This window comes from Chaetodon auriga, chromosome 3 (assembly GCF_051107435.1).
Source record: "Chaetodon auriga isolate fChaAug3 chromosome 3, fChaAug3.hap1, whole genome shotgun sequence".
Classification (NCBI taxonomy): Eukaryota; Metazoa; Chordata; class Actinopteri; order Chaetodontiformes; family Chaetodontidae; genus Chaetodon; species Chaetodon auriga.
The window spans coordinates 19,838,579-19,860,799 of record NC_135076.1 but is presented as its reverse complement, the minus strand read 5'-3'; the positions used below and the strand labels follow the sequence as shown (position 1 = coordinate 19,860,799).

Here is a 22,221-nt window from a genome sequence, read left to right as displayed (position 1 = left end):
GGATTCAGCGGAATTAAAGGTCCAGTCCCTCGTTCAGAGTACTGATCTGTTTTAGGATACTAGCAATTTGAAAACAACAAACTACATCAAATTAAAATAATTCATCGTTTCACCCAGCCATTCACAAGCAACAGTAGGTGGAGTATGTAAGAGCAGGTTGCTAAACTGACCATCAGTTTGGTACCAGAAGCAATTATACGGTGATGCACTTTTACACAAAAAGTTCTGCACAGCAAGAAATGACATGGAGACAAAACCATGCTGAGATTTTTATTCAAGTCTCAACTTAATGATAGAAATGCTTTACCAATTTACATAGCACTAAAAACACCTGTTGTATGCATATGACAGGAAAATGGCAAAATAGGCTGCAACTACATGAGATCTCAATAGCTTTTAAGGGCAGTTTTCAATCTGTACAGCTATCCCATTAATTATGCAAGTTACTGAAAGCGGACACTATGGGGAGACAAGAGTGCAAGGTGTTTTAACTCCACAGCAATTATTATTTTAGACAAAACTGCAGATATTTGCAAACAAGGCCATAAAAAAGTAGGTGGACCTCAGCTGGAAAACAGTTTTAAGTGACTCAATTAATGGCTTTACATTTCAGACTGGATTAACTGGATCGAGACCAGATAATTAAAAAATATCTAACATAAAAGACTCACAAATAGTACTTTATCACCCTCACAATGCCATACACACAGACAAGAGGCCCTTGTGATGTTTTGTAGGCTTTATAAAAAAAGTAAGCCAACGGATGTGAGCAAGGGTTGCACAAAATTAGCGAAAATTTAACGTCATGGCTCCATTTCCCCACAAGAATCATCAGTTTACATCTCATACTAACCCAGCCTAAACTCCGGTCAGAAGTGCTGAAAAATGTACTCATTCAACATACATATAATATGAAAGAACAAAGGAAGAGTTCATGTGGTAGAAAGAACAAAGCAGCCAGGAGCAGGGGTGCGGGGCGAGGGTCCAGGACGGGCCGTGTGTCGTATAAAAGGAAAAGTACATTTCAGAAAACAAAAGAGTGTCGCCACAAACTATCACACTAATAAGCTTTCCTTTTTACTGTGATAAATAATGGACCGAACAGTTTGAGCATCGGGGCCTTCTGGTTTGATATCGTCAAAGTACAAAGTGTCCAAAACATCAACATCGACGTAACAGATACTGTAGGAAATGCTGGGTGTGTGTTGCAACGTTGTTGGGCCAGGAGCACTGTGTGACATCAAACAAAGAGGCCACCGTCTTTAGCACTTGGTCCACTGCAGTGGTGGTTCACGGTCTTTCAGCTTTCAACAGCAGGCGGTTCCGTCTCCGCGGAGAAGGAGTTCTCTGCTTCTTCATACGTGTGTTGCTCAGCAGGGCTGTCGGGGCTCCGTCTAAAGAGAAAGTACGTCATCAGTCACAACCGCTGCTGCGCCGAAAGCGCGGCGTATCAAACAGGGAGGATACGCTTAGTCATGGTTAGCAAATGGGTCCCACTTTTCCACAAATGGTTCTGCTTAAACCCACAGTAAATATGGCACTTTTCTGAGGAGGTTCCTGCTCACTTGCCCATGCTAATTGCAAACAGAGCAACAATACTGCATATTGCTTCACATGGGACGTTCACCTGTTTGGACTTGAAGCGGTCTCCTCATTATTCTCCTCTTGGGCAGGCGATTTTGGTTTTTCTTCTACCTCCATATCATTCTTTTTCTGTTCCGAGTCCCCATTCACTGGAGCGGAGTCTAGAAAATGCAAATTTAAGTACAAGATGAGAAAATATACAAAAATGGACGACCCCAGACGGTGGCGAACTCAGAGGTTTTTACCTGTGTTTTGTGTCTCCTCGTTATCTGCTGGGTCCTTGTGCTCTGTTTTAGGTTTAGCTGCCACTTCCGGTTTGCCCACAAAGCGAAGTTTTAGCTTGTTGTAGACATCACTAGCTTTTTCCATGACTGCAGTGCTGGCTTTGTACCGCCGAATCTATAGTCCGAACGAGTAAAAAGGAAGAAGTTGAGAATGGAGAAAGTCATTTAAGGAGAATAATACAGTGCAGTGCTGACAACCCCCCCTCCAATTTGCAACACTTTTTTCTTAAAGAAGCAATGTGAACAGAAAAAGTGAGGCTGATATACCATATTTATCATCTTGTAAACACACATTGTGGAGTGGATATGGCACTCTATAGTGTCCTGGCATTGAGCAGAGGATTATTGTATCATCCAACCAATCAACACTCAGCAAAGCAGCCTTTATCATACAGTCAGGTGTAATTAAAATACACAGTTTTAATTGGGACATTATGTTCTGTATGTTTAAAATATGTTAATTATGTGGGTTATACTGTCTTCTTGCGAGATAAGTTTGCACACACACAAAAAAAAGGAAATCAGTAGAGAGAAAATGCACCTTTTTCAGTGTGGCAATAACTTCAGCGTTCTTATGGAGGATCTGGCTGGTGACAGGCACGGCCTCGAGTTCTTTCAGGGCTTGTAGACACCGCTCAATGTCCTAAAAACACACACATACATTAACAACAACTAAAATCTAAATCAAGTGAAAAGTGCATTAGCTACAGTCATAGATGTCACTTACTGGGTTGTCCACTTTGAGTGCAAACTTTATATCTGAGTGGAGTTTCTGTAGCTTTTCTTCCGGCGACGGTTCTGCACATGGACACACAAAGTGACCGTCAATACGCTGCACTGACTTAACACCATTAACACCATTGATCTCTGTGTGAATGTGTCCACCTGCTGCTGCTGTGCTTGTGAAAGTGAGTGCGACTATATGAGAGACTGACCCTTTTTCTTTTCCACTTTCTTCTCCGGCGGCCTCTCTGGTTTGCGTTTGGGTTTTTCAGCCTTAGACCTGAGAGAGGAGGAACTCGGTGATCTGTGCACATTAAATCTTAATGAAGTTCTTCTAATGAGGTTTGCATACCGTAGTCTGTTCCCCATTGTGCACTCACCTCGCTCTCGACTTCTCTTCTGACCGTCTGGCTTTCTTCTCTTTTAGCTCCTTCTCCTTTCTTTCTTTTCGCTCCTTCTCCTTCTTTATTCTTGCCTTCTTCTGGTTGTCGGGCTTCTTGGATGATTTCTTTACCTTTAGATGGGAAAATGCATACGTGTCAAAAGCACCAACCATCACCTGCAGTACTATAAAATACTTTAAATAAATCAAAATGCAACAGATGATTTTCCATTCAGAGGATTTTTGTTGGTAGGCGACGGTACCTCAGACGGCGGTGGAGAATCCGAGTCTGAGGGCGCAGGGATCGGGGGTGGAGGGGGTTTCTTGGACTTCTTCAGCGGGTGATCATCTACACCTTCGTCTGAGCTACTGCTGCTGTCACTGTCGCTCCCTTTTTTACCCTTTTCTTTGTCTTTTTTCTTTTTCTCCTCTTCCTCCTTCTCTCTCTCGCGTAGCCTGCGGAGCTCCTCGGCCTCCTCCTTTTTCCGGCGCTCCTCCAGCTCTCGCCTGCGTTCCTCGTCTCGTTTCTTCCATTCGCTGATGCAGTCGGGTTCACTGTCACTGTGAAAAAAACACAGCTTCCTTTTAGAACAAGCTGAACTCACATTATGGTATTTAATGAGTGGTGCACAAACAGGGAAAACATCCTCAGAGCAGCTCCACCTGTCGCTGTCGGAGGACGATGAAGGAGCTCGTTTTGCTGGGGCGGGTTTGGGTTTTCGTGCACGAGGCTTTGGTGCAGGCTTCTCTGTGGATGGGAAGAAATAAGCACAGAGCACATTGAAATCTTTCCTTTCATTCCAAACAACACTCATCCCTACAATTGTGGATAAAGCTGAAGCCGATAAATCTTAAACAAACTGAAGCCACACCTTTCTTGCGTGCCTGTGGTCCCTTCCGGGGAGGCGGATCTGAGTCTGATTCAGACTTTGAGCCGGACTGGGATTCAGAGCCGGACAGAGCTGGTCGAGGCTTCTCGTCCTCTGAGTCGCTGTCCACTACTTTCTTCTCTGACGCTGATCCTGAGTCTGAGTCGGAGTCAGACGAAGCCTTCTGCAGCATCACAGAGGAAAGAGATTTGGAGTCGGAGAGAAAGAAGGAAATCACAAACTGCCATGAGTAAAAAAAAAACAAAACAAAAAAACCTCAAATCCTTTTAATGTGCAACAAGACTGATGGTTCACCTTTTTCTTCCCTCTGCCTCCTGCTTTCTTCCCACCTCTTCCACCAGATTTCTTCTCTGGAGTAAAATCCTGTTGGAAGAAAACAAATGTTTAACATCTTTGTAATGTAATGTAGAGGATTTAACACTTTGAAATGAAGAGGGTTGAAAGTCAGTCACGTCTGACAAAACAGCAGCGTCTGAAAGCTCATTTCGATCTTCAACTCAGAATTGAAATCGTGACATCCCTACACAACAGTCGCACCATGTTATGTGTGCACTTACTTGGTCACTGTTCTTCCCAGAGTCGGACTCTGAAGGGGTGGGCTCTGATTCAGAGGGGGATCCGCTCTCCTCTACATCTCGGTCACTGGACGAACCTCGAGCCTTTTTTGGAGGGGGAGGCCGCTAAAACAGAAAAGTGAACTTAATCAACTTTGTATTTGCAGTCAGTTGTTTTCAGACACCTGACAAGCTTGCATTAATCACAGCTCAATGTTGCATTCGTCATTGCTACGAAGACGAAAACAGGAAGCTACTAGTAATTAGTGATCTGTTTTGTTACCTCCTGATTTCATTCTTATCTAAGCAGACAAACTTGCAGTTAATATACAAACACTGCTAACAGTTATGGTAACACTGGTGCTGCTGATGCTGCTTGCGGTCAGAATCATAATACTTTATTGATCCTCGAGGGGAAAGTGGGTTAGTTGCAGTTTCTCCCATTGTACACCAGTTATAAAATACAAAAGGAATATGAAATATCTTAGAGAATATAACTGTATAATAGTATTGAGACAAAGAATGCGATTTTCTATCAAGTTCAAAAACATAGTTACGGTGTGATCTAACGAGTTAATGATTTATTAATCAAATCACCGAACAGCCTGTTTAGTTTAATCAGTAATTTATTTCTGCTGACAGTGAAATAAAATGACAATTACCTTTGCAGGCGGTGGCTTTCTCTTCACTCCTCCTCCCCTTCCTTGGTCGTCGCTCCCAGAATCTGAGTCGACCTCACTTCCTGAGTCTGCTTTCTGAGGCACAGTGGCTTCTTCCTCATCCTCATCTTCATCACTTCCTCCTCCGGCGTTGTTACCCTCGCTGTCAGATGAGCTGGCTGGCTGCAGACGAACCATGATAAGGAGGTTAATGCAAATTCTCTCAAACACACTGCAGTCTGCAGAGCCCATGCTCCATTCCAGCCTCTCACATGGAACCGCAGCATTTCTAAAGAGTATTTTATGGCATTTTGTCTTTCCTTGACTTAGTGAACAGAAACATGGGGACAGAAATGCAGAAAAGCTTCCTGGTCAAAATTCAACAGTAGATGTTGCAGTGAGCATCACATGTTAAACCAGTGGCCACCAGGATGTCTTAGTCTGAGGCATTTGTTTAGCACATTTCAACAAATTCAATTAAATTCAAAATGCTTCAGGGTCCAGCACAGACCCGCATGAGAGTCCTACAGCAATGGACACACAAATCAGGGAAAGTTACCTTCTAAGTGTACATTTATAGTATCTTTTAGAGTATGAGATGAGATGGGTTGCGGATGTTTCAGGATTTAGCATCTCTGATATCAAGGAAACTTACCACAGGCGGGCCACTGTAGGAAGCATGTGGATTGTTCTGAATCTCCCATAAACCTTCATTGAATCCCTTCCTTTTGTTGGGCTTTCCATAGCGCTCGCTGTACTTTTCATAGGCAAAAAGGTCCTTTGCTGCAAGGAATGCTCTGTGAAAGAGAAAAACAAAGAAAATGTGACCAGGTTAACGACTAAACACAAATCACTCAAATGTTATCATGAAACAGGACATTAAGGATGCTTTACACTGACTTCAGAACAGCAGCATGTGCCACCTAGTGATGGATTCATGTACTGCAGTTGCCATCTTGTCAAACAGATGGTGTCTGATGCCAGATCAGACATATCAACACAACCCTCAAAAACATACTGCTCACTCAACGTGACACCAGTCAGTGTTTAACAGTGAACCTCCAGAAAAGAATAAAGCTCAAGGAAGGAGGCTGACAAGCAACGGTGAGAGGTAAAATAAGTGATTTTTGTGTCTGTCTCACACCAGTGCTCTCAAGAGGAGATCAGGCAGAGAAACAGATGAGTCAAAGGCCTAAAATTAAAACTTGCACAACCAATTCAATCATGCGTGACTGCACTACTACAATGAATTTCAGCCAGTTTTGGAATCAAATTTCGTCCTCTGCAATAGATTAAACAAGCAAAATGCTGTTGCAGCCATTCAAATTTTAACAGGTCTATGCATACCCATAATTACTTTAATCAACAACTGATATAGTACTCACGTTTCATGTGTGCCAAAGAAGAAAATTGGGATTTTATTAGGAGGTGGTTTCACAGCCCCATCAGCCACATCTTCAATCTGTAAACAAACAAGACTTTCAGGTAAAAACCAAAGGGCACACACAACATGACACAAGTTTCTGAGATTCAAACATGATGATGGCAGCATGTGCTGATGTTAGTTATCTCTGGAAAAACAAAACATTATAGGTTTATTTTCAACTGATCACAGTTGTATGGATATATGGTGCACAATAGACTTTACACGACGAAGATGGCTTCTTATCCAGACAGACATTGAGTTATCTCAAACGTCATTTAAAAAAATAACAGCGTTAGCTTCGGAGCTATCGTCTCCATTCAGATTAACGTTAGGCCAACAGCATTTCATGCAAATTAAGGTGCTCGTACACTGCCTGTGGGCCTGAAACGCAGCCTGTCAGCCCCCCCAAAATTAAGTTATGTATGTGTGTGATGGGTATCCATGTTAGACAGTGCCGAGGATACACAGAGAACCTTCTCCAGCGTCCCATGCACAGCAGCTCATCCCCTCCGCCCCTCCGGCTGCTGCTAACGATACTTGCTTACCCTGGCTGGCCAGTGGGGGTACCCCTTCATTTTAGCGAAGACCAGGTCTCCGGGCTGGAAGTTGTGTGGCATTGTCCCACTCGTCTATGCAGCCTGGATTTAAAACGTACTCAGGTGCGTAGCTTTTCCGTGTCTCTCTTCGTTTGCTTTTTTTCAGGTCGACACGAAACCTGGAAACGGCAGGGTTAGCTAGCAAGCTAACAGTATACTAACGTTACCGCGAGAAGAGACCGCGAAGTGAAGTCACTCAGAAGACACAAAACATTTCCTGTGATTTATCAGTTTTAGTCTTCAAAATAAAGGACTTCCTACTCGGATAACGAAACGTTGTCATGAAATAAAAATTATCCTTGCGATTAAATGTCAGTGCAGTAATTGGCTGTATGAAATAAAAATGTGTATACCGTCACAAAAAAGTCCAATCCAGTTATACATATTTGGACCCTATACAACATCACTACAACAATGTTCTGAAACTAGTAACAATATTTTCACTTCTTATCTATCTTATCTATCTGAAGTCATTTCTCTCTCTGGCCTGACAGACAACAAAAACAAACTACTACAGAAATAGAAATCAACCTCAATCATAATAATAATAATCATAAACTAGATAAAACGAAAATTATTTTGAGCAAGACCTGAATCACATCATTGTTAAACGGATCAACTTTCATATGTTCCAGTGTCATTACACACGTAACACAAACATTGTGCCCTATGCAGTAAATTCATAAAGTAGAAATGCTTTCAGGTGTTACTGACTTATTTTTATTATGATATCCTCCAAACAACATTATGGCCATAAATGTTTCTGTACCAATATCACAAAATCCATATGAGTGGCAAATGTCATGTCTATATTTCTTTAAATGTTGGTCTGTTAAGCAACTTACATGTATATTTTTATAATTACTTCATTATGTAAAGTTAATGACTTTTATTTGATAAAGTAAATTATCGTTGGTTGTGAAACCGGAAATTAAATAGTGCCCTGTTGTGAAAAGCTTCACTGATCCGGATGAGGCAGCCTGATCATTTCCACGCGATACGACAACCCCAGCGGAAGTCCCGCCTCTCTTGCCTCGTCATTGGCTGGCGTGCGATCAGTATTCTATTCACCCAATGACAGATTATAATGTGGAAGGCTGCATTGACCTCCCCCCGGATTCACCTCTACTGAGAAGCCATGTTTCGCTCTCTGAGAAGCGTCCAGCAGTTTAACTGCAACCTCCTGACTTTACAAAGACTCAGCGTCAACTCGAAACTCCTCATCTGCACGTCCAGAATGGCCAGTTCGGAGTACAGGCTGGAGCGGGACACGTTTGGTGAGCTCAAGGTCCCAGCTGACAAGTACTACGGCGCCCAGACTGTCAGATCCACCATGAACTTCAAAATCGGTGGACCAAGTGAGAGAATGCCCATCCAAGTGATCAAGGCCTTCGGTATCCTGAAGAGAGCGGCTGCTGAGGTTAACAAGGACTACGGCCTCGACCCGAAGATAGCAGATGCAATCATCCAGGCTGCCGAGGAGGTTTCATCTGGTAAACTGGATGATCATTTCCCTCTGGTGGTGTGGCAGACTGGCTCTGGGACTCAAAGCAACATGAACGTCAATGAGGTGATCAGCAACAGAGCTATTGAGATCCTAGGAGGAAAACTGGGCTCCAAGGATCCAGTTCACCCTAATGATCATGTCAACAAAAGTCAGAGCTCCAATGACACCTTCCCCACTGCCATGCACATTGCTGCCGCCACAGAGGTCCACCACGTCCTGCTGCCTGGTCTGCAAACTCTGCATGACGCTCTGGCGGCCAAGGCTGAAGATTTCAAAGACATCATCAAGATTGGACGCACACATACTCAGGATGCTGTACCCCTCTCGCTGGGACAGGAGTTCAGCGGTTATGTGCAGCAGGTAAAGTACAGCATCGAGAGAGTGAAGGCCGCCATGCCCAGGGTGTATGAGCTGGCGGCAGGAGGCACAGCAGTAGGAACAGGACTCAACACCCGCATTGGCTTCGCTGAGAAAGTAGCTTCCACTGTGGCCTCTCTCACAGGTCTGCCATTTGTGACAGCTCCAAATAAGTTTGAAGCTCTGGCAGCCCACGATGCTCTGGTAGAGCTGAGTGGAGCGCTGAACACAGTGGCTGTCAGCATGATGAAGATCGCCAACGATATCCGCTTCTTGGGGTCAGGACCCCGCTCCGGCCTGGGAGAGCTCATCTTACCAGAGAACGAACCAGGAAGCAGCATCATGCCTGGCAAGGTGAACCCCACCCAGTGTGAGGCCATGACCATGGTCGCAGCCCAGGTAATGGGAAACCACGTCGCAGTCACCATCGGAGGCAGCAACGGACACTTTGAACTCAACGTCTTCAAACCCATGATGGTCAAGAATGTGCTGAACTCGGCCCGGCTGCTGGGCGACGCGTCCGTGTCCTTCACCAACAACTGCGTGCTGGGCATCCAGGCCAACAGGGAGAGGATCGACAAGCTCATGAATGAGTCTCTCATGCTGGTCACTGCGCTCAACCCACACATCGGTTATGACAAAGCAGCCACCATCGCCAAGACGGCTCACAAGAAAGGCTCCACGCTGAAGGCCGTGGCGGTGGAGCTGGGCTATCTGACCGAGGAGCAGTTTGACCAGTGGGTGAAGCCGAGTGAGATGCTGGGGCCAAAGTGAACTCTGACAACTCAAGAAACACTACAAAGCAAAGAACAAAAAATACATTTTCTACTGTGAGAAAAGTGTATTTTCAGTTACATCAAAGCGGTTAAACTGCATGGACAAAACTTTCTCTCAAACCTGAACATCTCTTGTCTCTTAATAAACATTTTGAGAATCCTGTGCTGTTGTATGACACTGTTTCTTACTGTTTTGCATACCAGTACTGTTGAAATTACACTGAAACTAAACAGTAAATCAGATTCAACAATTCAAATATTCAATATACTTGACCCATGTATGTCACTCTCTCTCACCTGTGGAGTTACTCAACATCACAAGTATGCTCTGCAACAGTAAGATGTGTGTATGTGTATACCAACTTGTTCCTTTTGGGATTTGAAGTCTTAAATACTTTTTGACTATTAGTTGGTTCCTTCAGGGGAGTTTATGTGGTCACACTGTGCCATGCCAGTTGATTCAACATGCACTGCTGTACCTTGTGTGTTCTGGTTTATGTGCCATTTGTGCAGCGTTCCAGTTCAATTTAATATGTATTCATTAAAAAGCAAGTATATTCTAGTTTCTGACATTTATTTTTCTTCATAATTTATGATGTACACACATTTTAAATAGGCAGTATCAGCTGATGTGCTTTGTAATCAAGTCAAGGATGAATGTAATGCAAGACACAGAAGTTGTGTGTTCACTCAAATCCTTTATTATATACACCAAAACTTACAACAAATGAATAATTGAATGCCAATTGAACAAATTTTAATTGTAAATATGTAAAACTAGTAAATAAAATGTGACATGCAAGAGTTTTCTAGAGGCAGTAAAAACAAAACAACAACAAAAACCATTTGCTCCTCTTCTATTTGGTCCAGCTGACCTTGGGAATATCGTAATGTTCTGTCAGGTTGTCCAGGTGGCGATTGAAATCCTGCGAACAAACAGAGAAGATTTTTGCTGACACTGTTCATGAATCTGAAATAATTTCAACTTTACTTAAAGTGTAAATGTGCTGTTTTACAAGTCTGAATGAACAAGTTAGACCATGCTGATATGCCAGGTCTGACGTAACTTACCTCCACTCTGTGTTTGTGTGTCTTTGATGCTTTGTTCAAAATCCTCTCCATTTGCTTCAGGGGGAAAAAAAAAACATTTACTACAAAAGAACCCTCAAAAATATGCATTATCACTGTCAGTTACACACACTGGAAACACTTCCAGATACACATTACAATCATTATACTACTAAAGAATGACAATATTCAAACACGGCAAACTCAAGAAAATTCATGTCATATATGTCATGTATATTTGTGAGCGTCAGTGACAGCAGCTGAGGTTTTTGAAAGTTTCAGCTGTTAGCAATAAATCACATGATAAAACTGCCTAGATGCTAGCCACTGCCTGCTGAAGCTGAAAATATTCAAACACATAATGACTATGTGTTATTTTTCAACAACATCCCATGTTTGTGGCGAGTAGACATGTTGATGAGCTGACCCCTAAAGAGAGGACACTATGTTCATGTTATGGTACTCTGTGTACATTATGTTGCAATATTCACAGTTTCAAGTAATGAACTTTGTCCTCTGAGTGAGCATGGACTGATAAACATTGCCATTATATGATGTGAAGAATAAGTAACAGACAATGAAACGTATTTAACTGCACCACAGAGTTAATGAAGTCTATTTTCCAATCATCTCAGGCTGGGATTGCTCTTCTCTTCTAAGATTTGATTTGAACAATGTTGGTCGTATCTCTCAGAGGTACAATATCCCATATAATCAGCATTTTGGTTAAACAGTAAAGTTTAAACAGCTGATAGGTTCATATCTATAACTCACATGTGTTAGGTGTTTATTTGTTTTGTGAAGCAAACCTTCATTTGTCATGCTGTATGCCTGGACAGATTCCTCTTCAAAAGGTCTTTTGGAATTTGGTTTATTATTATTGTTATTGTTATTATTATTATTGTTATCTTAATTTAGTGTTGTTTGTTCTTATACCAACCCCTCTGTGTGTTCCTAACGACTGGTGCAAAAAGGTTGCTGGATGGTATCAAAGCACTGACCCTCATACAGATGTGGCATGATGGCTGATAATATTGTAATGCTGTCAGGCTAGTTTATCAACAGTTCACTTCTGCTGCATCTTACTTCTGCAGCTTACTAAAACCTGTATAAGCCACGACTCAAATCCTTGCAGCGCGTTAATGCTGAGGAACTATAACTTACCCTCTTCTCTTGCATCTTGTCAAAAGCAATTTGTGCCGGCGTCCTTTTGTCAACATACGCTTTCTTGGTTTTCACCTCCTCCTCGTCGTTTTGACTGGTCACGACCTGCTCCAAGCGATGCTTACTCTCTTTATCCTTCTTCTTCTTCCTTAAAAATAAGATACGTAATGGCCAGTTAGTGGATCAGTGACTTGTCCAAGACTTTCGAGCTACACTTTGTCCTATTGATCATCTGCGCTAGTATCTATAAGTATGTACTCAAGTTTTTGAGGCGTCTATATTGTACAATGAACGATGTAAAGAATAAGTATTTGGAATTGTTTACATCACGAATTTCTGAATTAATTCGATAAGTTTGATGTGTATGCAGTTGTATTTGTTTTAGTGTAGCTAACACTGAGCTATCTAGCTAATGTGTTTTAGCCACATCTTAGCACTCCATAACGCCACCATGTTAACTACAGCGTTGAAATCACAGATGGGCTCAGTGGTTTTCCACGATATACCTTTACACAATTTACCCAAATATTATTTTACTGTATTCACATAATCTCAGTAAACGTCATTAATAGACTGCTTTCTTCTATTAGCAAACAAGCTAACGTTAGCACTAGCCTCCCAGAATACGAGGCGTCTTTTTATCAGTTGCTGCTGTCTATTTAGGTATTTCAGTCTATTAAAACGCGTCGTCTGTTAAATATTAACAAATACCAGAAGACTTACTTTTTCCCAGCTGAAATATCCCCTGTACCTTTTAATTTGAGGACACCCCTCTGGGCCGTCGCGTACTCTGACATTTTCGAGAAGTTAAAGTCTCATGTCTTCTTCTGGTTTGTTGTTATCACCGCTGGCGCAGCCACAGCAGTGCTGCCACCTGTCGGATTGAAGTGAAACGACCCAGAATCCCGCCGCATGTGTTAGTCGTGTTGTCTCAGTGCGGCCTCCCGCCCAGAGAGGGCAGTAGACGATATTCACAAAGCCAAAGATAAAGCAGAAAACGGAAGTCGAAGAAACTATGAATGTCAAACTGTAGCATGGTGGACTCCGTTTTTAAGTAACCTACAGTACAAAATGTCAGGATACGGTTTATTTAGAATAGTCACATTAACAAGGTGCATCTCAAGCAACGCGTCAACGTCGCTATGCAGGACGAACATATTAAACAGAACACAGACATGTGGATATGCTAAGAAAGTTGGTGAGTAAAGAAAGCATCTACCGTCTCAGCTCAGCAGCTTAGACTTCAATATATTCCGTTTGTAAATTAGCTGTGATGAAACATATGTTTCCCAACCGGGCGAGGCAGATGGTCGCCCACCTAGCGCCTGGTTCTACTTGAGGTTTCTGCCTGTTAAGAGGAAGTTTTTCCAAGAGGTCGCTCATGGGGGAATTGTAGGGTCTCTGTAGATAAAGAACATGGTCCGTACCAGCTCTGTATTGAATGTGTGCTGGTTTACTGATTGTTAGTGATTGAGAATGACTAATAAATGTGGGATAATTGCTGTTGTGGTGTAGCAATACACCACAAAAACAATGCTGCTTTGATATTACGCATGTATCATTCACATTTCGTCCACCCACCTTTGCCTGCACACGTCATTAAATTATTAACAAAAGATTAGTGGCTCATTTTCAATTTCCAATCAACTCATGACCCCAATCACAATCAACATGTCACCACTGTGATATAGATATTGCAAATACCTCTTCTTGCTTTTTTCAGCGGCCAAAGGAAAAGCCAAAGGCATGGTGAAAGAAGAGCTGAAAGGTCCAGAGGTGTGTAAAGACCCCGTCAGACTTACTACCTATGCAGTAGGGGTCAATATCTTCAAGCAAGGAGAAGACCCCCAGCTGAAGCCTCCTGAGCAATATCCAGCGTGGTGAGTGCACGTGTTTTTCATATAAATACATACTTTGCCAATAAAGCTGATTGTGATGTGTCTTTGCTGATCCGATTGCCCTCTCCGTTTATCATTCTCGCAGGTTGTTCGAGTTGAACCTGGGAAAGCCCCAAAAGCTGCAGGAGCTGGACTCTGACACCTGGCACTACTGGAAGCGTCTGAGGAAGGAAAACATTTGGCGTTTCAACAAATTGCAAAAAGGAAAGAAGTTTTAGGCCTTCACTGGACTGACAGAGGGCGTCTTCCTGTACAGCGGGTTGCTTCAGACTCTGTGGACTGAATTACTTGACACGGTTCAGAGCCAGAGTTCACTTTCCTGAATGAAACACCATTAGACCCACTCTATTATTTGTAATCATGTACCTTATTATTTTCAGTGGTCATCTGGTGACAAGACTTGGTTATTTTAAAAAAGGGGGGGAAATACCCAACACTAGTCCAACTCTAAAGTCTCAACAAAAACGGAACATCATGAGCTTCAGAAAGGCGAACTGAACGGTCATGCCAGCTCTTGGGAAAGGAAGTTGTTCAAGAGATTTCAATGGCATCACACCATCTTCAGCACATGGCATATGACTAGTTGTCATAAAATTGGAGATGTTCAAATATATATAAAAAAAAAACATACAGTTTAACAGTGTTTCTTCCAGAGAAACTGCTTTGCATTGAACTAATTTATATTTGCTTTCATGTTTTGGGTTTTTTGTCCGTACCTGAAGAAGAATGGTCCACAAATCACTTTTTCACTGTTATTTTTCATTAGAAATAAATGTGAATACATAAACATTCTGCAGATTTTTGCCTTTTATTCTTGAGCAATGCCTCATAGCTTTAATAAACATCATATTATCAGTGTGGCATGACTTTCTAATGAGGCAACGAGAAGTGGTGTTGCTATGACAGCGCTTCATGCAAATGATCGGGGCTACCGGAGATGGCAGAAATGAGGAACCGAAATGAAAAGCATGTCATCTGGGGAACAAAATCACGCAGGAATGGAAGATTGATGGGTATAAAATGACGAGGGGTCTGTTTTTTCTGTAAAAGACGCTCGGTCCTCTTTCTCTCCAGCTGGATTTGATCAGCGGTCTGTACTCAACGTTAAGTCCAAACTTTTCTTCACGACTTCATGCCACAGTCTGTCAATGGCGGAAGCGGCAACTGGTGAGTTATCGCGTTTGGAGTTTTTAATCGACGTCGCGGTGTTCGTCGGTTCATTTTCCGTACCGGCGTTACCTGTTTTATTTCCTCTATAAGGTCAGTTTCCTCCGTAGTCGTGTTGTGTACACTAACAGGCGGCGTTTCCTCCTAACGTTAACAACGGGAAAACCCGGGTTTATGTTTCAAACCTGCAGTTTTGTGGCGTACCAGCAGTGTAGGCGAACAAGTGGGAGATTTAATCCTAGAATCAAACCCCTTGCTGTGGGTCAACACTGCCGGTCACATCCTCAGGGAGTCATCGTGCATTCACTGCTGCGTGGTGCAGTTGCTGATTAAATGTGACTTTCGGGGACGGATCGAAGCGCGTGAAGTTTAAGCTTAGTGTCCCTTTTTTGTCAGTGGTGACACATAAGAGGGTGGAGGAGTGGAAAATGAGCGTTGGCACTCTGAGTGAAGACGTCCTGAGTAAGCTGTCGAAGATGCTGGATAACACGACCTGCGGATGGAGGCAGCTGGCCTGCGCCGTGTCTGAGCAACCGAAATTCCGCTGCAGGTGAGAGACCCTGAAGGCAGCGCATGAATATAACCATATTCAAGCACCCTTTTCATGACCAGCACACCTCATTTGAACATTACCCTTCATATTGTATCACAGGGATTGACGTGTCTGACAAACTAACACTGTACTTTCCTTCAACCCTCTCTGCCTGACCTCTGTCTGACCTCTGTCTGACGCCCCTCCATTGAACTCCCCCCCCCCCCCCCAGTGAGGGTGAGCTGACCAGCTTCTCACTCCAGGTGATGGACGCTGCAGGCAGCCCAGGACGCACCCTCCTGGCTCGGCTAGCTGATCGTTCCTGCTCGCTGGACTTCCTGCTCCACTGCCTGAGGAAGATGGACCACCAGGAAGCTGTGCAGTACCTCACCACCGCAGGTAAGGCAGAAGTGACATATGCAAATGCCTGGAAGTGTTTTTAAGGAAATAGCTCTTTATCTATAAGTATCCAGCTGAGATAAACTTGGGTTTTTGTCCGAGCAGGGCTTTACCTTATACTTTACTTCACACCTGTCGCATTGCTATGATTTATTAGAGATATCTGCTTACCTGAAGATGCATGTATTGGTATTTGTCTGTAGAAATTTGGTGCTAGTACCAAATGTTTTCTTATAATCCCACATTAAACACAGGGTGCATATGAAAGTGTCATAGATCACATATTATGCAAATGCCCAGGTTCTTTCATTTCGAAACTCTGTCTGTAGATATAACAACGTTCACAAGTTCGTGTCTGTTAAAGAAATTCGAAGCATTAATTATGTTGTGTGCCTGTATGTGTGTGTGTGTGTGTGTGTGGGTGGGGGTGGGTGGTAGTGGCAGAGCTGATCCGGATCACAGTGCAGCCACAGTCCCAGCAGGCCACAGCGGGGGACATGGTGCTACTGACCTGCAGAGCCTCTGGTCCTCCTGGACTGAGCTACCAGTGGTTCAGAGGCAAAGAGGAGGTCAGTCCAACATCTTAGGAATATGTAACTATAAAGGCGAGAAAAGTGTTACCTCTTCATCTTAATGTTAATGTTGTGATGGTCATGAGACCTACAATTTGCTCCATAGATAGTTATTATCAAATGTCAGTTACAAATTGTTTATTGTTTGATTATTTCTTTAAGGTTTTTAATGAGACAGGCAGTACGCCAGAGCTGGTTCTGTGTCCTTTAGCGCCAGTCCACCAGGGTCACTACATCTGCAGGGTCAACCATGGAGAAAACTGCGTCTTCTCCCAGTGGGCTCATGTTCGCTTCGTCCACTCTGCAGGTACCTAATGCCCTTCTCTCCCCTTTGTTTGTTTTCTTTCATCTCATGGCATGTAATGTAATGTCTGAGTAAATCTTGTCATGTCAGGCAGCGGCAGCAGTCAGTTTGCAGGCTCAGTGAGTGGGCTGCTTGTCACCCATCAGCCTCAGTCCCGCACAGTGTCTGAGGGCAACATCCTGATCCTGGAGTGCAACGCAGAGGCCAACCCTCCTGCCCAGTACGAGTGGTACCACAACATGGTGCCCATGAGACAACACAAGACACGTTCGCTCGAGGTAAGCGTATTCAGTGCTTACCTGCTGTTTTCAACAGGTAACTTAGAATAAGGTTTTGAACCAGTGCAACAAATATAAAACTACCATGCTCTCATCATAAACAAACATTGAAGTTTGCCACATAAAACCAAGTCTGTTTTACATTTAAAAGGGGATTTGTTTAGCTTGAGCTCTTCTGAGACAGGCCCTATCTGTCACTTGACAGACAGACAGACAGACAGATTAAATCCTAATAAAACAGTTTTGAAATGTGGGTGAGTGTAAAGATGAAGGGTAGGGTAGCAAAATGCTGCAGTCAGAACCCATAATTTGGTTTGCGGGTCATCAGATGAAGAGTTTGACAAGGATTCAAATTCTCCAAATGTTACAATGAAGTGTTTGTACTGTACATTGTCATATGAAAGGAGATGTGTAAGGCAATGTCAAGACTCTCAATCATAATACAGCTAACAGCTAATCTTAACCCATTTGCTCTCCATGTCAGTATGCAGTGTGTAGTTGTGTATTCTTGTGTTCCCTGTAGATCCCATGTGTGACCACAGCACACAGAGGACAGTACAGATGCAAGGTGTTCAATTTGTACCACGAGGCGTGGACTGACACAGCAACAGTCACTATTGGTGAGACCCAGGCACATTCCTTATTTCTATACACAGAATGTAAAATTATAGATGAGAAAGATCAACATAGGTCTTTACAAGTTAAAATGCTCATGATAATTCAGTGAATATTATGACTTTCCTGTTTTATTTCCAATATTATGACCAGCATTAATTCTTACATTGCGCATTTGCTGTATAGGCTTAGTATAACACTTGAGCTAAAGTGCCGTACCGTGCGGTGAATAGCTTCCTGTTTTGTGCTTTTATACAGGCCCCAGTTCCATCACTGACGCCTCCTGGGTAGAAGTTGATCGTGGTCCAGGTATTCTTTGTATTCTGATAGAATATTCAGGAGGGAATAGAGGAACTAGAGTAGAACTTTAGTTCCTTTGTCCCTTTCTGCATCATTACATCTCACCTTATTTCCTGTTTTTTGTATGTACATCATTGAGAGCACGTCATGTAAAGTAAAGCCAACTTTTGAAAGCAGCTAAATCTGCTGCTGCTGTTGGGAGGTTGTGTGTGTTGAAATCTCCAAACTGTGCACTAACAGAAAGCAATGTGTACAATATGTGTGAAAATGAGGTGTTAAACAAACTGTCTGCGCACAGGATTATTAATTTTGTTTTCATCTTTTCATATTGCTGTTGACAGATTCACAGGAAGTCCACAGGTCAACGTGCGGACCAGGAAGACATCCGCTACAACAGATGGCCAATCCGCCCTCCTCAGCCAAGCACTTCTATGGTGAGTTTTCCCCAAACAAATACTGCAGACACAGTACAGCCCAGCAGATCATAATAAACACTGTAATGTTCGGTCAGTGGTTCTTTCATGGTGCCTTATCTTCCCTCCTCAGCAATAGACAAAGTGGCTCTCCTGATTGGCAACATGAACTACCTCCATCACACTCAGCTCTCTGCTCCCATTGCCGACGTCCACGAGCTGACCAACCTCCTCAGACAAATGGACTTCAAGGTGGTTTCCCTGCTCGACCTCAACTGGCAGGAGATGCACAGCGCCGTCACAGAGTTCCTGTTGCTGCTTGATAAGGGAGTCTATGGTTGGTCTATGGACAATATGTTCAAAACTTTTTTCATTCTATGGACTGCTCTGCTACATTCAAAAGGATTTTTCGACAAGAAACTTTTTTTTTTTTTCTTTTTTAGCAAAATAAGATATTAGGGCTGACCGAGCATCTGTGGCCACTTCAGTGTTTGACAGTTTTTATGTGCTTTTGATACCATGCTAATGGACCCCTTCTTTGCGCTTCCTTCCACAGGCTTGCTGTACTTTGCTGGCCATGGTTATGAGAATTATGGCAACAGTTTCATGGTTCCCATCGATGCGCCAGCCTCCTACACATCAGAGCACTGTTTGTGTGTGCAGAATATCCTGACCAGGATGCAGGAGAAAGAGACTGGACTTAACGTGTTCCTGCTGGATATGTGTCGTAAAAGGTGCAAATGCTTTTGAAATGATAAATAGCTGCACCGACGTTTTTATGTCACGTCCAGGTTGGATCATCTGCTGTACATATTCGTGCTTCTAATGATTTCTGTTTTTAGAAACCCAAATGATGATGTCATTGTACAACCAGGACTGCTCAAAGTGACAGCAAATATAGTGTTTGGATATGCCACGTAAGTTTCAGGTTCTCCCACGCCTCACTTTCAAACTGTGCTGCCTTAATTCATCGGCTCTTCATCCACTCTCGGAGACGACAGAATATACATCTGAAGTAAGCTGCCTCAGTGTCACTCACGTGTAGCTTGTTGTGTTTAGATGCGTAGACGCAGAGGCGTATGAAGTGAAGAGAGAGGACGTGTCAAATGGCATCTTCATAAGCTTCCTCAAACGGCGAGTTTGTGAAGATGAGAAGGTCACAGTCATGCTAGACAGAGTGGCAGAAGGTATGTAGAGCACACATGTGAAGTACGAGATCTCTGATTTATGCTTACAATAGACTTTTACCAAAGGGACATGCAGTAAGCAGCAAGCTAAGCTGCATGGAAGGCATGGTTTCACCTGACGTTTTCATGTTTGTGATGTTCCCGTGTAACTGAAGTAGCTCCTGTATGTGAACTTTCCTCCAGCCCTTTATGTTGCATGCATGCTTGCTTGATTGTATTCAGATTATTGCACGTGTGTCTGATAACTTCTGCATCTGCTGCAGTATCTGTTAATGATCTGCTTAAAACTTTTTCGACAACCAAACACTGTGGTGTTTTTCTTTGTTTGAAATGTTTCACTCTTGAAGTTGCAGGGCTCTGGTGCTGTGCATGTTGGCTCATTGAGTCGGATTACTGACACACCTGGAATGGAACATCATTACTGCTATTAGTTCCACCTGTGCTTTTCCTGCTGTGACGTCTGCTGTGGTAAATGTCTGTAATGGTACTGGTTGCTGCTGTGTCCATCTTTTTTCTGAATGCTCTGGAGACACTTTCTTCTTTAACACTCTTTCTTTAACCAGAGAAATGCTTCAAACCATTGTAAAAATGTTTTCAGTCTGAATGTACTCCTGATGTCACTGTGTTTGAACATGTTGAGACTCTCAGTCGTGTTACAGCGTTAACAGGCGATGGAACATACCTCTATGGGTCCTAGCCAGATGTTTAACCCTGATTAATGCATACTGTATGTTTAAATCTATTTACCAGACATGGGTCGTTGTGAGATCACACGAGGGCGGCAGGCTCTGGAGCTGCGCAGTAATCTGTCTGAACGACGTTCCCTCACCGATCAGATACAGACCTCTGACTGTTCTGCGTCCCACTCAGCCCGGAACCTGCAGTGGGCTGTTGCTCATGGTATTCTTTTCACAAACATTAGCTTCAATAGTTCAATACTGCAAGTTTTGTGTTGCATATATGTGGATTACTTTATTTGACTTTGAAATCAAAACATTTTTGCCTTAATGTGGACTTAATTCAAATGTCTTTCTTCACAGTTTTACCAACAAGCCTTTGCCTGCAGTTTGACTGTGGAGTGAAGGTTCAGCTTGGCTTTGCGGCAGAGTTCTCCAACATCATGGTCATCTACACTCGGATACTTGAGAAGCCCACAGAAATTGTCTCCTGCTGTGCTCAGCTCACTGACTTCCCAGAGGTTTGTTAGCTGATATTATGTATGAAGATTTGAAACATTCATTCTGGCCCGTGATGACTCATTGTGCTTGTGATCTGGAATCCTTTAGTGTTTCACAATGTGCTATATTTTAAGTGGTAATTAATTTATTATAGTGGATACTTCTACATTGTATTCTGTGTTCCTTTGGCAGGATGTGGATATTGATCTGAAGAAGAGTAACCAGGAGACTCTGCTGGAAGCTGGTGGTTTATTATTGATCGAAGAAAATCTTCCTTCACCGGACGTCCCCAGTCTCTACACGCGCATCCAAGGCCTGCAGAGACTCAGGGTCAGACACTTGTCATTGTTTTTATAATCAGCTGTCCTATTTCTATCCTTGGACTGTCATGTTAATGTGCCCTCTGGAGACAAATTACTAGCATTTTGCACAGTCAAGAATAAGCGTACTCGACCATTTTAAGTATTTTAGTCAAGATTTATGTTGAAGAAGATGTAATTAAGTCCGCAATAAGAGAGGTCATAACTCAGAGCAGAGAAACCTCATAACATTTTTCTCTAAAGCTAAAAAGCACATTTTGCTCTTCACTGTCCTTACAGAGGGAGCTCACCTTCACCGCCTGCCTTCATTACACCTATTCCAACATGGATGAAGAAGTACAGGAACGGCAAACAGTGACAGTTGGTAAACCACTGGTCTCCAAACTCAACCTGCATGAACCACGACCGTCTCACGCCTGCTCTGCCTCCACATCCTTCAGCCTGGACTCTTCCCTTGCTGAGACCTTTGCCTCTGTTGGTTCAGCCTCAAGCGAATGGTCATATTATGCACAAACTGGCAGAGAAACATCCATCACCGACTCTCTTACCTCATCCAGAACTCCCAATATACCAGAGGAGACTATCAGTCCTGAGTTATGTGAGCCCCCTCGGCATCTTGTTGCCAGCAAAAGCTTGCCCCACAGTCAAGTAAATGACACAAACTACAAATTTAGTGACATGTACAATTTTCATTCATTCTAAGCATTATGAAGCCTGTGATTTGACCATTACACATTGATGAAATACATGTAAACAAAAAGTGGGGACTGTAACTTGCAGTTTCAGTAAATCTGGGGCAGGACTCATTTCATTGTGTGTGGTTCATCGAGCTATTATCTTCGTCTTAACTATGTATTAAGTTCTTGTAATGTTTTAGATACGTTTTTATAAGAATATGATTCATTATAATGCATGGGAAAGGTTATCACAGTGCAGATCGAGTTCGATATGTGTGAACTGTGTGAAGAAATAAACAGCCTCTTAAGATGAATGGTACAACTGTTGAATGCCTTCAGGTTTTTATAGATTTTTGGAAACACGTCCATGTTTCTTGCTTTGCTTGTGTTAACACTGCATATACTTTTTTA

General features: G+C 42.9%; 5 protein-coding genes across 5 annotated transcripts; 3 read left to right on the top strand and 2 right to left on the bottom strand.

Moving 5' to 3' along the window:
- Positions 1-256: 256 nt before the first annotated feature.
- hdgfl2 (HDGF like 2) lies at positions 257-7,296 on the bottom strand. Its single transcript, XM_076727077.1, has 16 exons — positions 7,048-7,296; positions 6,462-6,538; positions 5,732-5,873; positions 5,080-5,259; positions 4,421-4,543; positions 4,158-4,226; positions 3,846-4,026; positions 3,637-3,721; positions 3,237-3,534; positions 2,972-3,105; positions 2,804-2,871; positions 2,596-2,666; positions 2,410-2,511; positions 1,830-1,983; positions 1,628-1,745; positions 257-1,394 (listed from the first exon to the last, which is right to left on the bottom strand). The coding sequence occupies exons 1-16, from the start codon at positions 7,117-7,119 to the stop codon at positions 1,301-1,303; spliced, it is 1,968 nt and encodes a 655-aa protein (XP_076583192.1). The 5' UTR covers positions 7,120-7,296; the 3' UTR covers positions 257-1,300.
- Positions 7,297-8,173: 877 nt separating this feature from the next.
- Positions 8,174-10,300, top strand: fh (fumarate hydratase). Its single transcript, XM_076726870.1, has one exon. It carries the CDS (start codon positions 8,237-8,239, stop codon positions 9,734-9,736), a length of 1,500 nt encoding a protein of 499 aa, XP_076582985.1. The 5' UTR covers positions 8,174-8,236; the 3' UTR covers positions 9,737-10,300.
- A 116-nt stretch (positions 10,301-10,416) lies between these two features.
- Positions 10,417-12,824, bottom strand: fam32a (family with sequence similarity 32 member A). Its single transcript, XM_076726871.1, has 4 exons — positions 12,694-12,824; positions 11,971-12,118; positions 10,810-10,863; positions 10,417-10,664 (listed from the first exon to the last, which is right to left on the bottom strand). The coding sequence occupies exons 1-4, from the start codon at positions 12,765-12,767 to the stop codon at positions 10,596-10,598; spliced, it is 345 nt and encodes a 114-aa protein (XP_076582986.1). The 5' UTR covers positions 12,768-12,824; the 3' UTR covers positions 10,417-10,595.
- Positions 12,825-12,968: 144 nt separating this feature from the next.
- Positions 12,969-14,726, top strand: mrpl54 (mitochondrial ribosomal protein L54). Its single transcript, XM_076726410.1, has 3 exons — positions 12,969-13,168; positions 13,694-13,850; positions 13,954-14,726. The coding sequence occupies exons 1-3, from the start codon at positions 13,042-13,044 to the stop codon at positions 14,084-14,086; spliced, it is 417 nt and encodes a 138-aa protein (XP_076582525.1). The 5' UTR covers positions 12,969-13,041; the 3' UTR covers positions 14,087-14,726.
- Positions 14,727-14,834: 108 nt separating this feature from the next.
- Positions 14,835-22,137, top strand: malt2 (MALT paracaspase 2). The gene is made up of 17 exons (XM_076726343.1): positions 14,835-15,035; positions 15,432-15,585; positions 15,800-15,966; positions 16,405-16,535; positions 16,701-16,845; positions 16,933-17,120; positions 17,644-17,740; positions 17,994-18,044; positions 18,377-18,469; positions 18,582-18,785; positions 19,005-19,182; positions 19,291-19,365; positions 19,508-19,635; positions 20,386-20,535; positions 20,676-20,833; positions 21,006-21,143; positions 21,413-22,137. The coding sequence occupies exons 1-17, from the start codon at positions 15,017-15,019 to the stop codon at positions 21,833-21,835; spliced, it is 2,499 nt and encodes an 832-aa protein (XP_076582458.1). The 5' UTR covers positions 14,835-15,016; the 3' UTR covers positions 21,836-22,137.
- Positions 22,138-22,221: the final 84 nt, after the last annotated feature.

Excerpts from the sequence above, each read along its gene's own strand:
- fam32a (XM_076726871.1), bottom strand. The coding sequence starts at position 12,767 with ATGTCAGAGTACGCGACGGCCCAGAGGGGTGTCCTCAAATTAAAAGGT. Across the intron at positions 10,864-11,970 it reads ACAAGATGCAAGAGAAGAGG|CAAATGGAGAGGATTTTGAA; the intron begins GTAAGTTATAGT and ends TTCCCCCTGAAG. Across the intron at positions 10,665-10,809 it reads CACACAAACACAGAGTGGAG|GATTTCAATCGCCACCTGGA; the intron begins GTAAGTTACGTC and ends GTTTGTTCGCAG.
- malt2 (XM_076726343.1), top strand. Across the intron at positions 15,967-16,404 it reads GCAGTACCTCACCACCGCAG|TGGCAGAGCTGATCCGGATC; the intron begins GTAAGGCAGAAG and ends GGTGGGTGGTAG. Across the intron at positions 18,470-18,581 it reads CTCAGCCAAGCACTTCTATG|CAATAGACAAAGTGGCTCTC; the intron begins GTGAGTTTTCCC and ends TTCCCTCCTCAG.
- mrpl54 (XM_076726410.1), top strand. The coding sequence starts at position 13,042 with ATGTCAGGATACGGTTTATTTAGAATAGTCACATTAACAAGGTGCATC. Across the intron at positions 13,169-13,693 it reads TGGATATGCTAAGAAAGTTG|CGGCCAAAGGAAAAGCCAAA; the intron begins GTGAGTAAAGAA and ends TGCTTTTTTCAG. Across the intron at positions 13,851-13,953 it reads CCTGAGCAATATCCAGCGTG|GTTGTTCGAGTTGAACCTGG; the intron begins GTGAGTGCACGT and ends TCATTCTCGCAG.
- hdgfl2 (XM_076727077.1), bottom strand. The coding sequence starts at position 7,119 with ATGCCACACAACTTCCAGCCCGGAGACCTGGTCTTCGCTAAAATGAAG. Across the intron at positions 2,667-2,803 it reads GAAAGTGGAAAAGAAAAAGG|AACCGTCGCCGGAAGAAAAG; the intron begins GTCAGTCTCTCA and ends GTCCATGTGCAG. Across the intron at positions 1,746-1,829 it reads CGAGGAGACACAAAACACAG|ACTCCGCTCCAGTGAATGGG; the intron begins GTAAAAACCTCT and ends TGCATTTTCTAG.
- fh (XM_076726870.1), top strand. The coding sequence starts at position 8,237 with ATGTTTCGCTCTCTGAGAAGCGTCCAGCAGTTTAACTGCAACCTCCTG.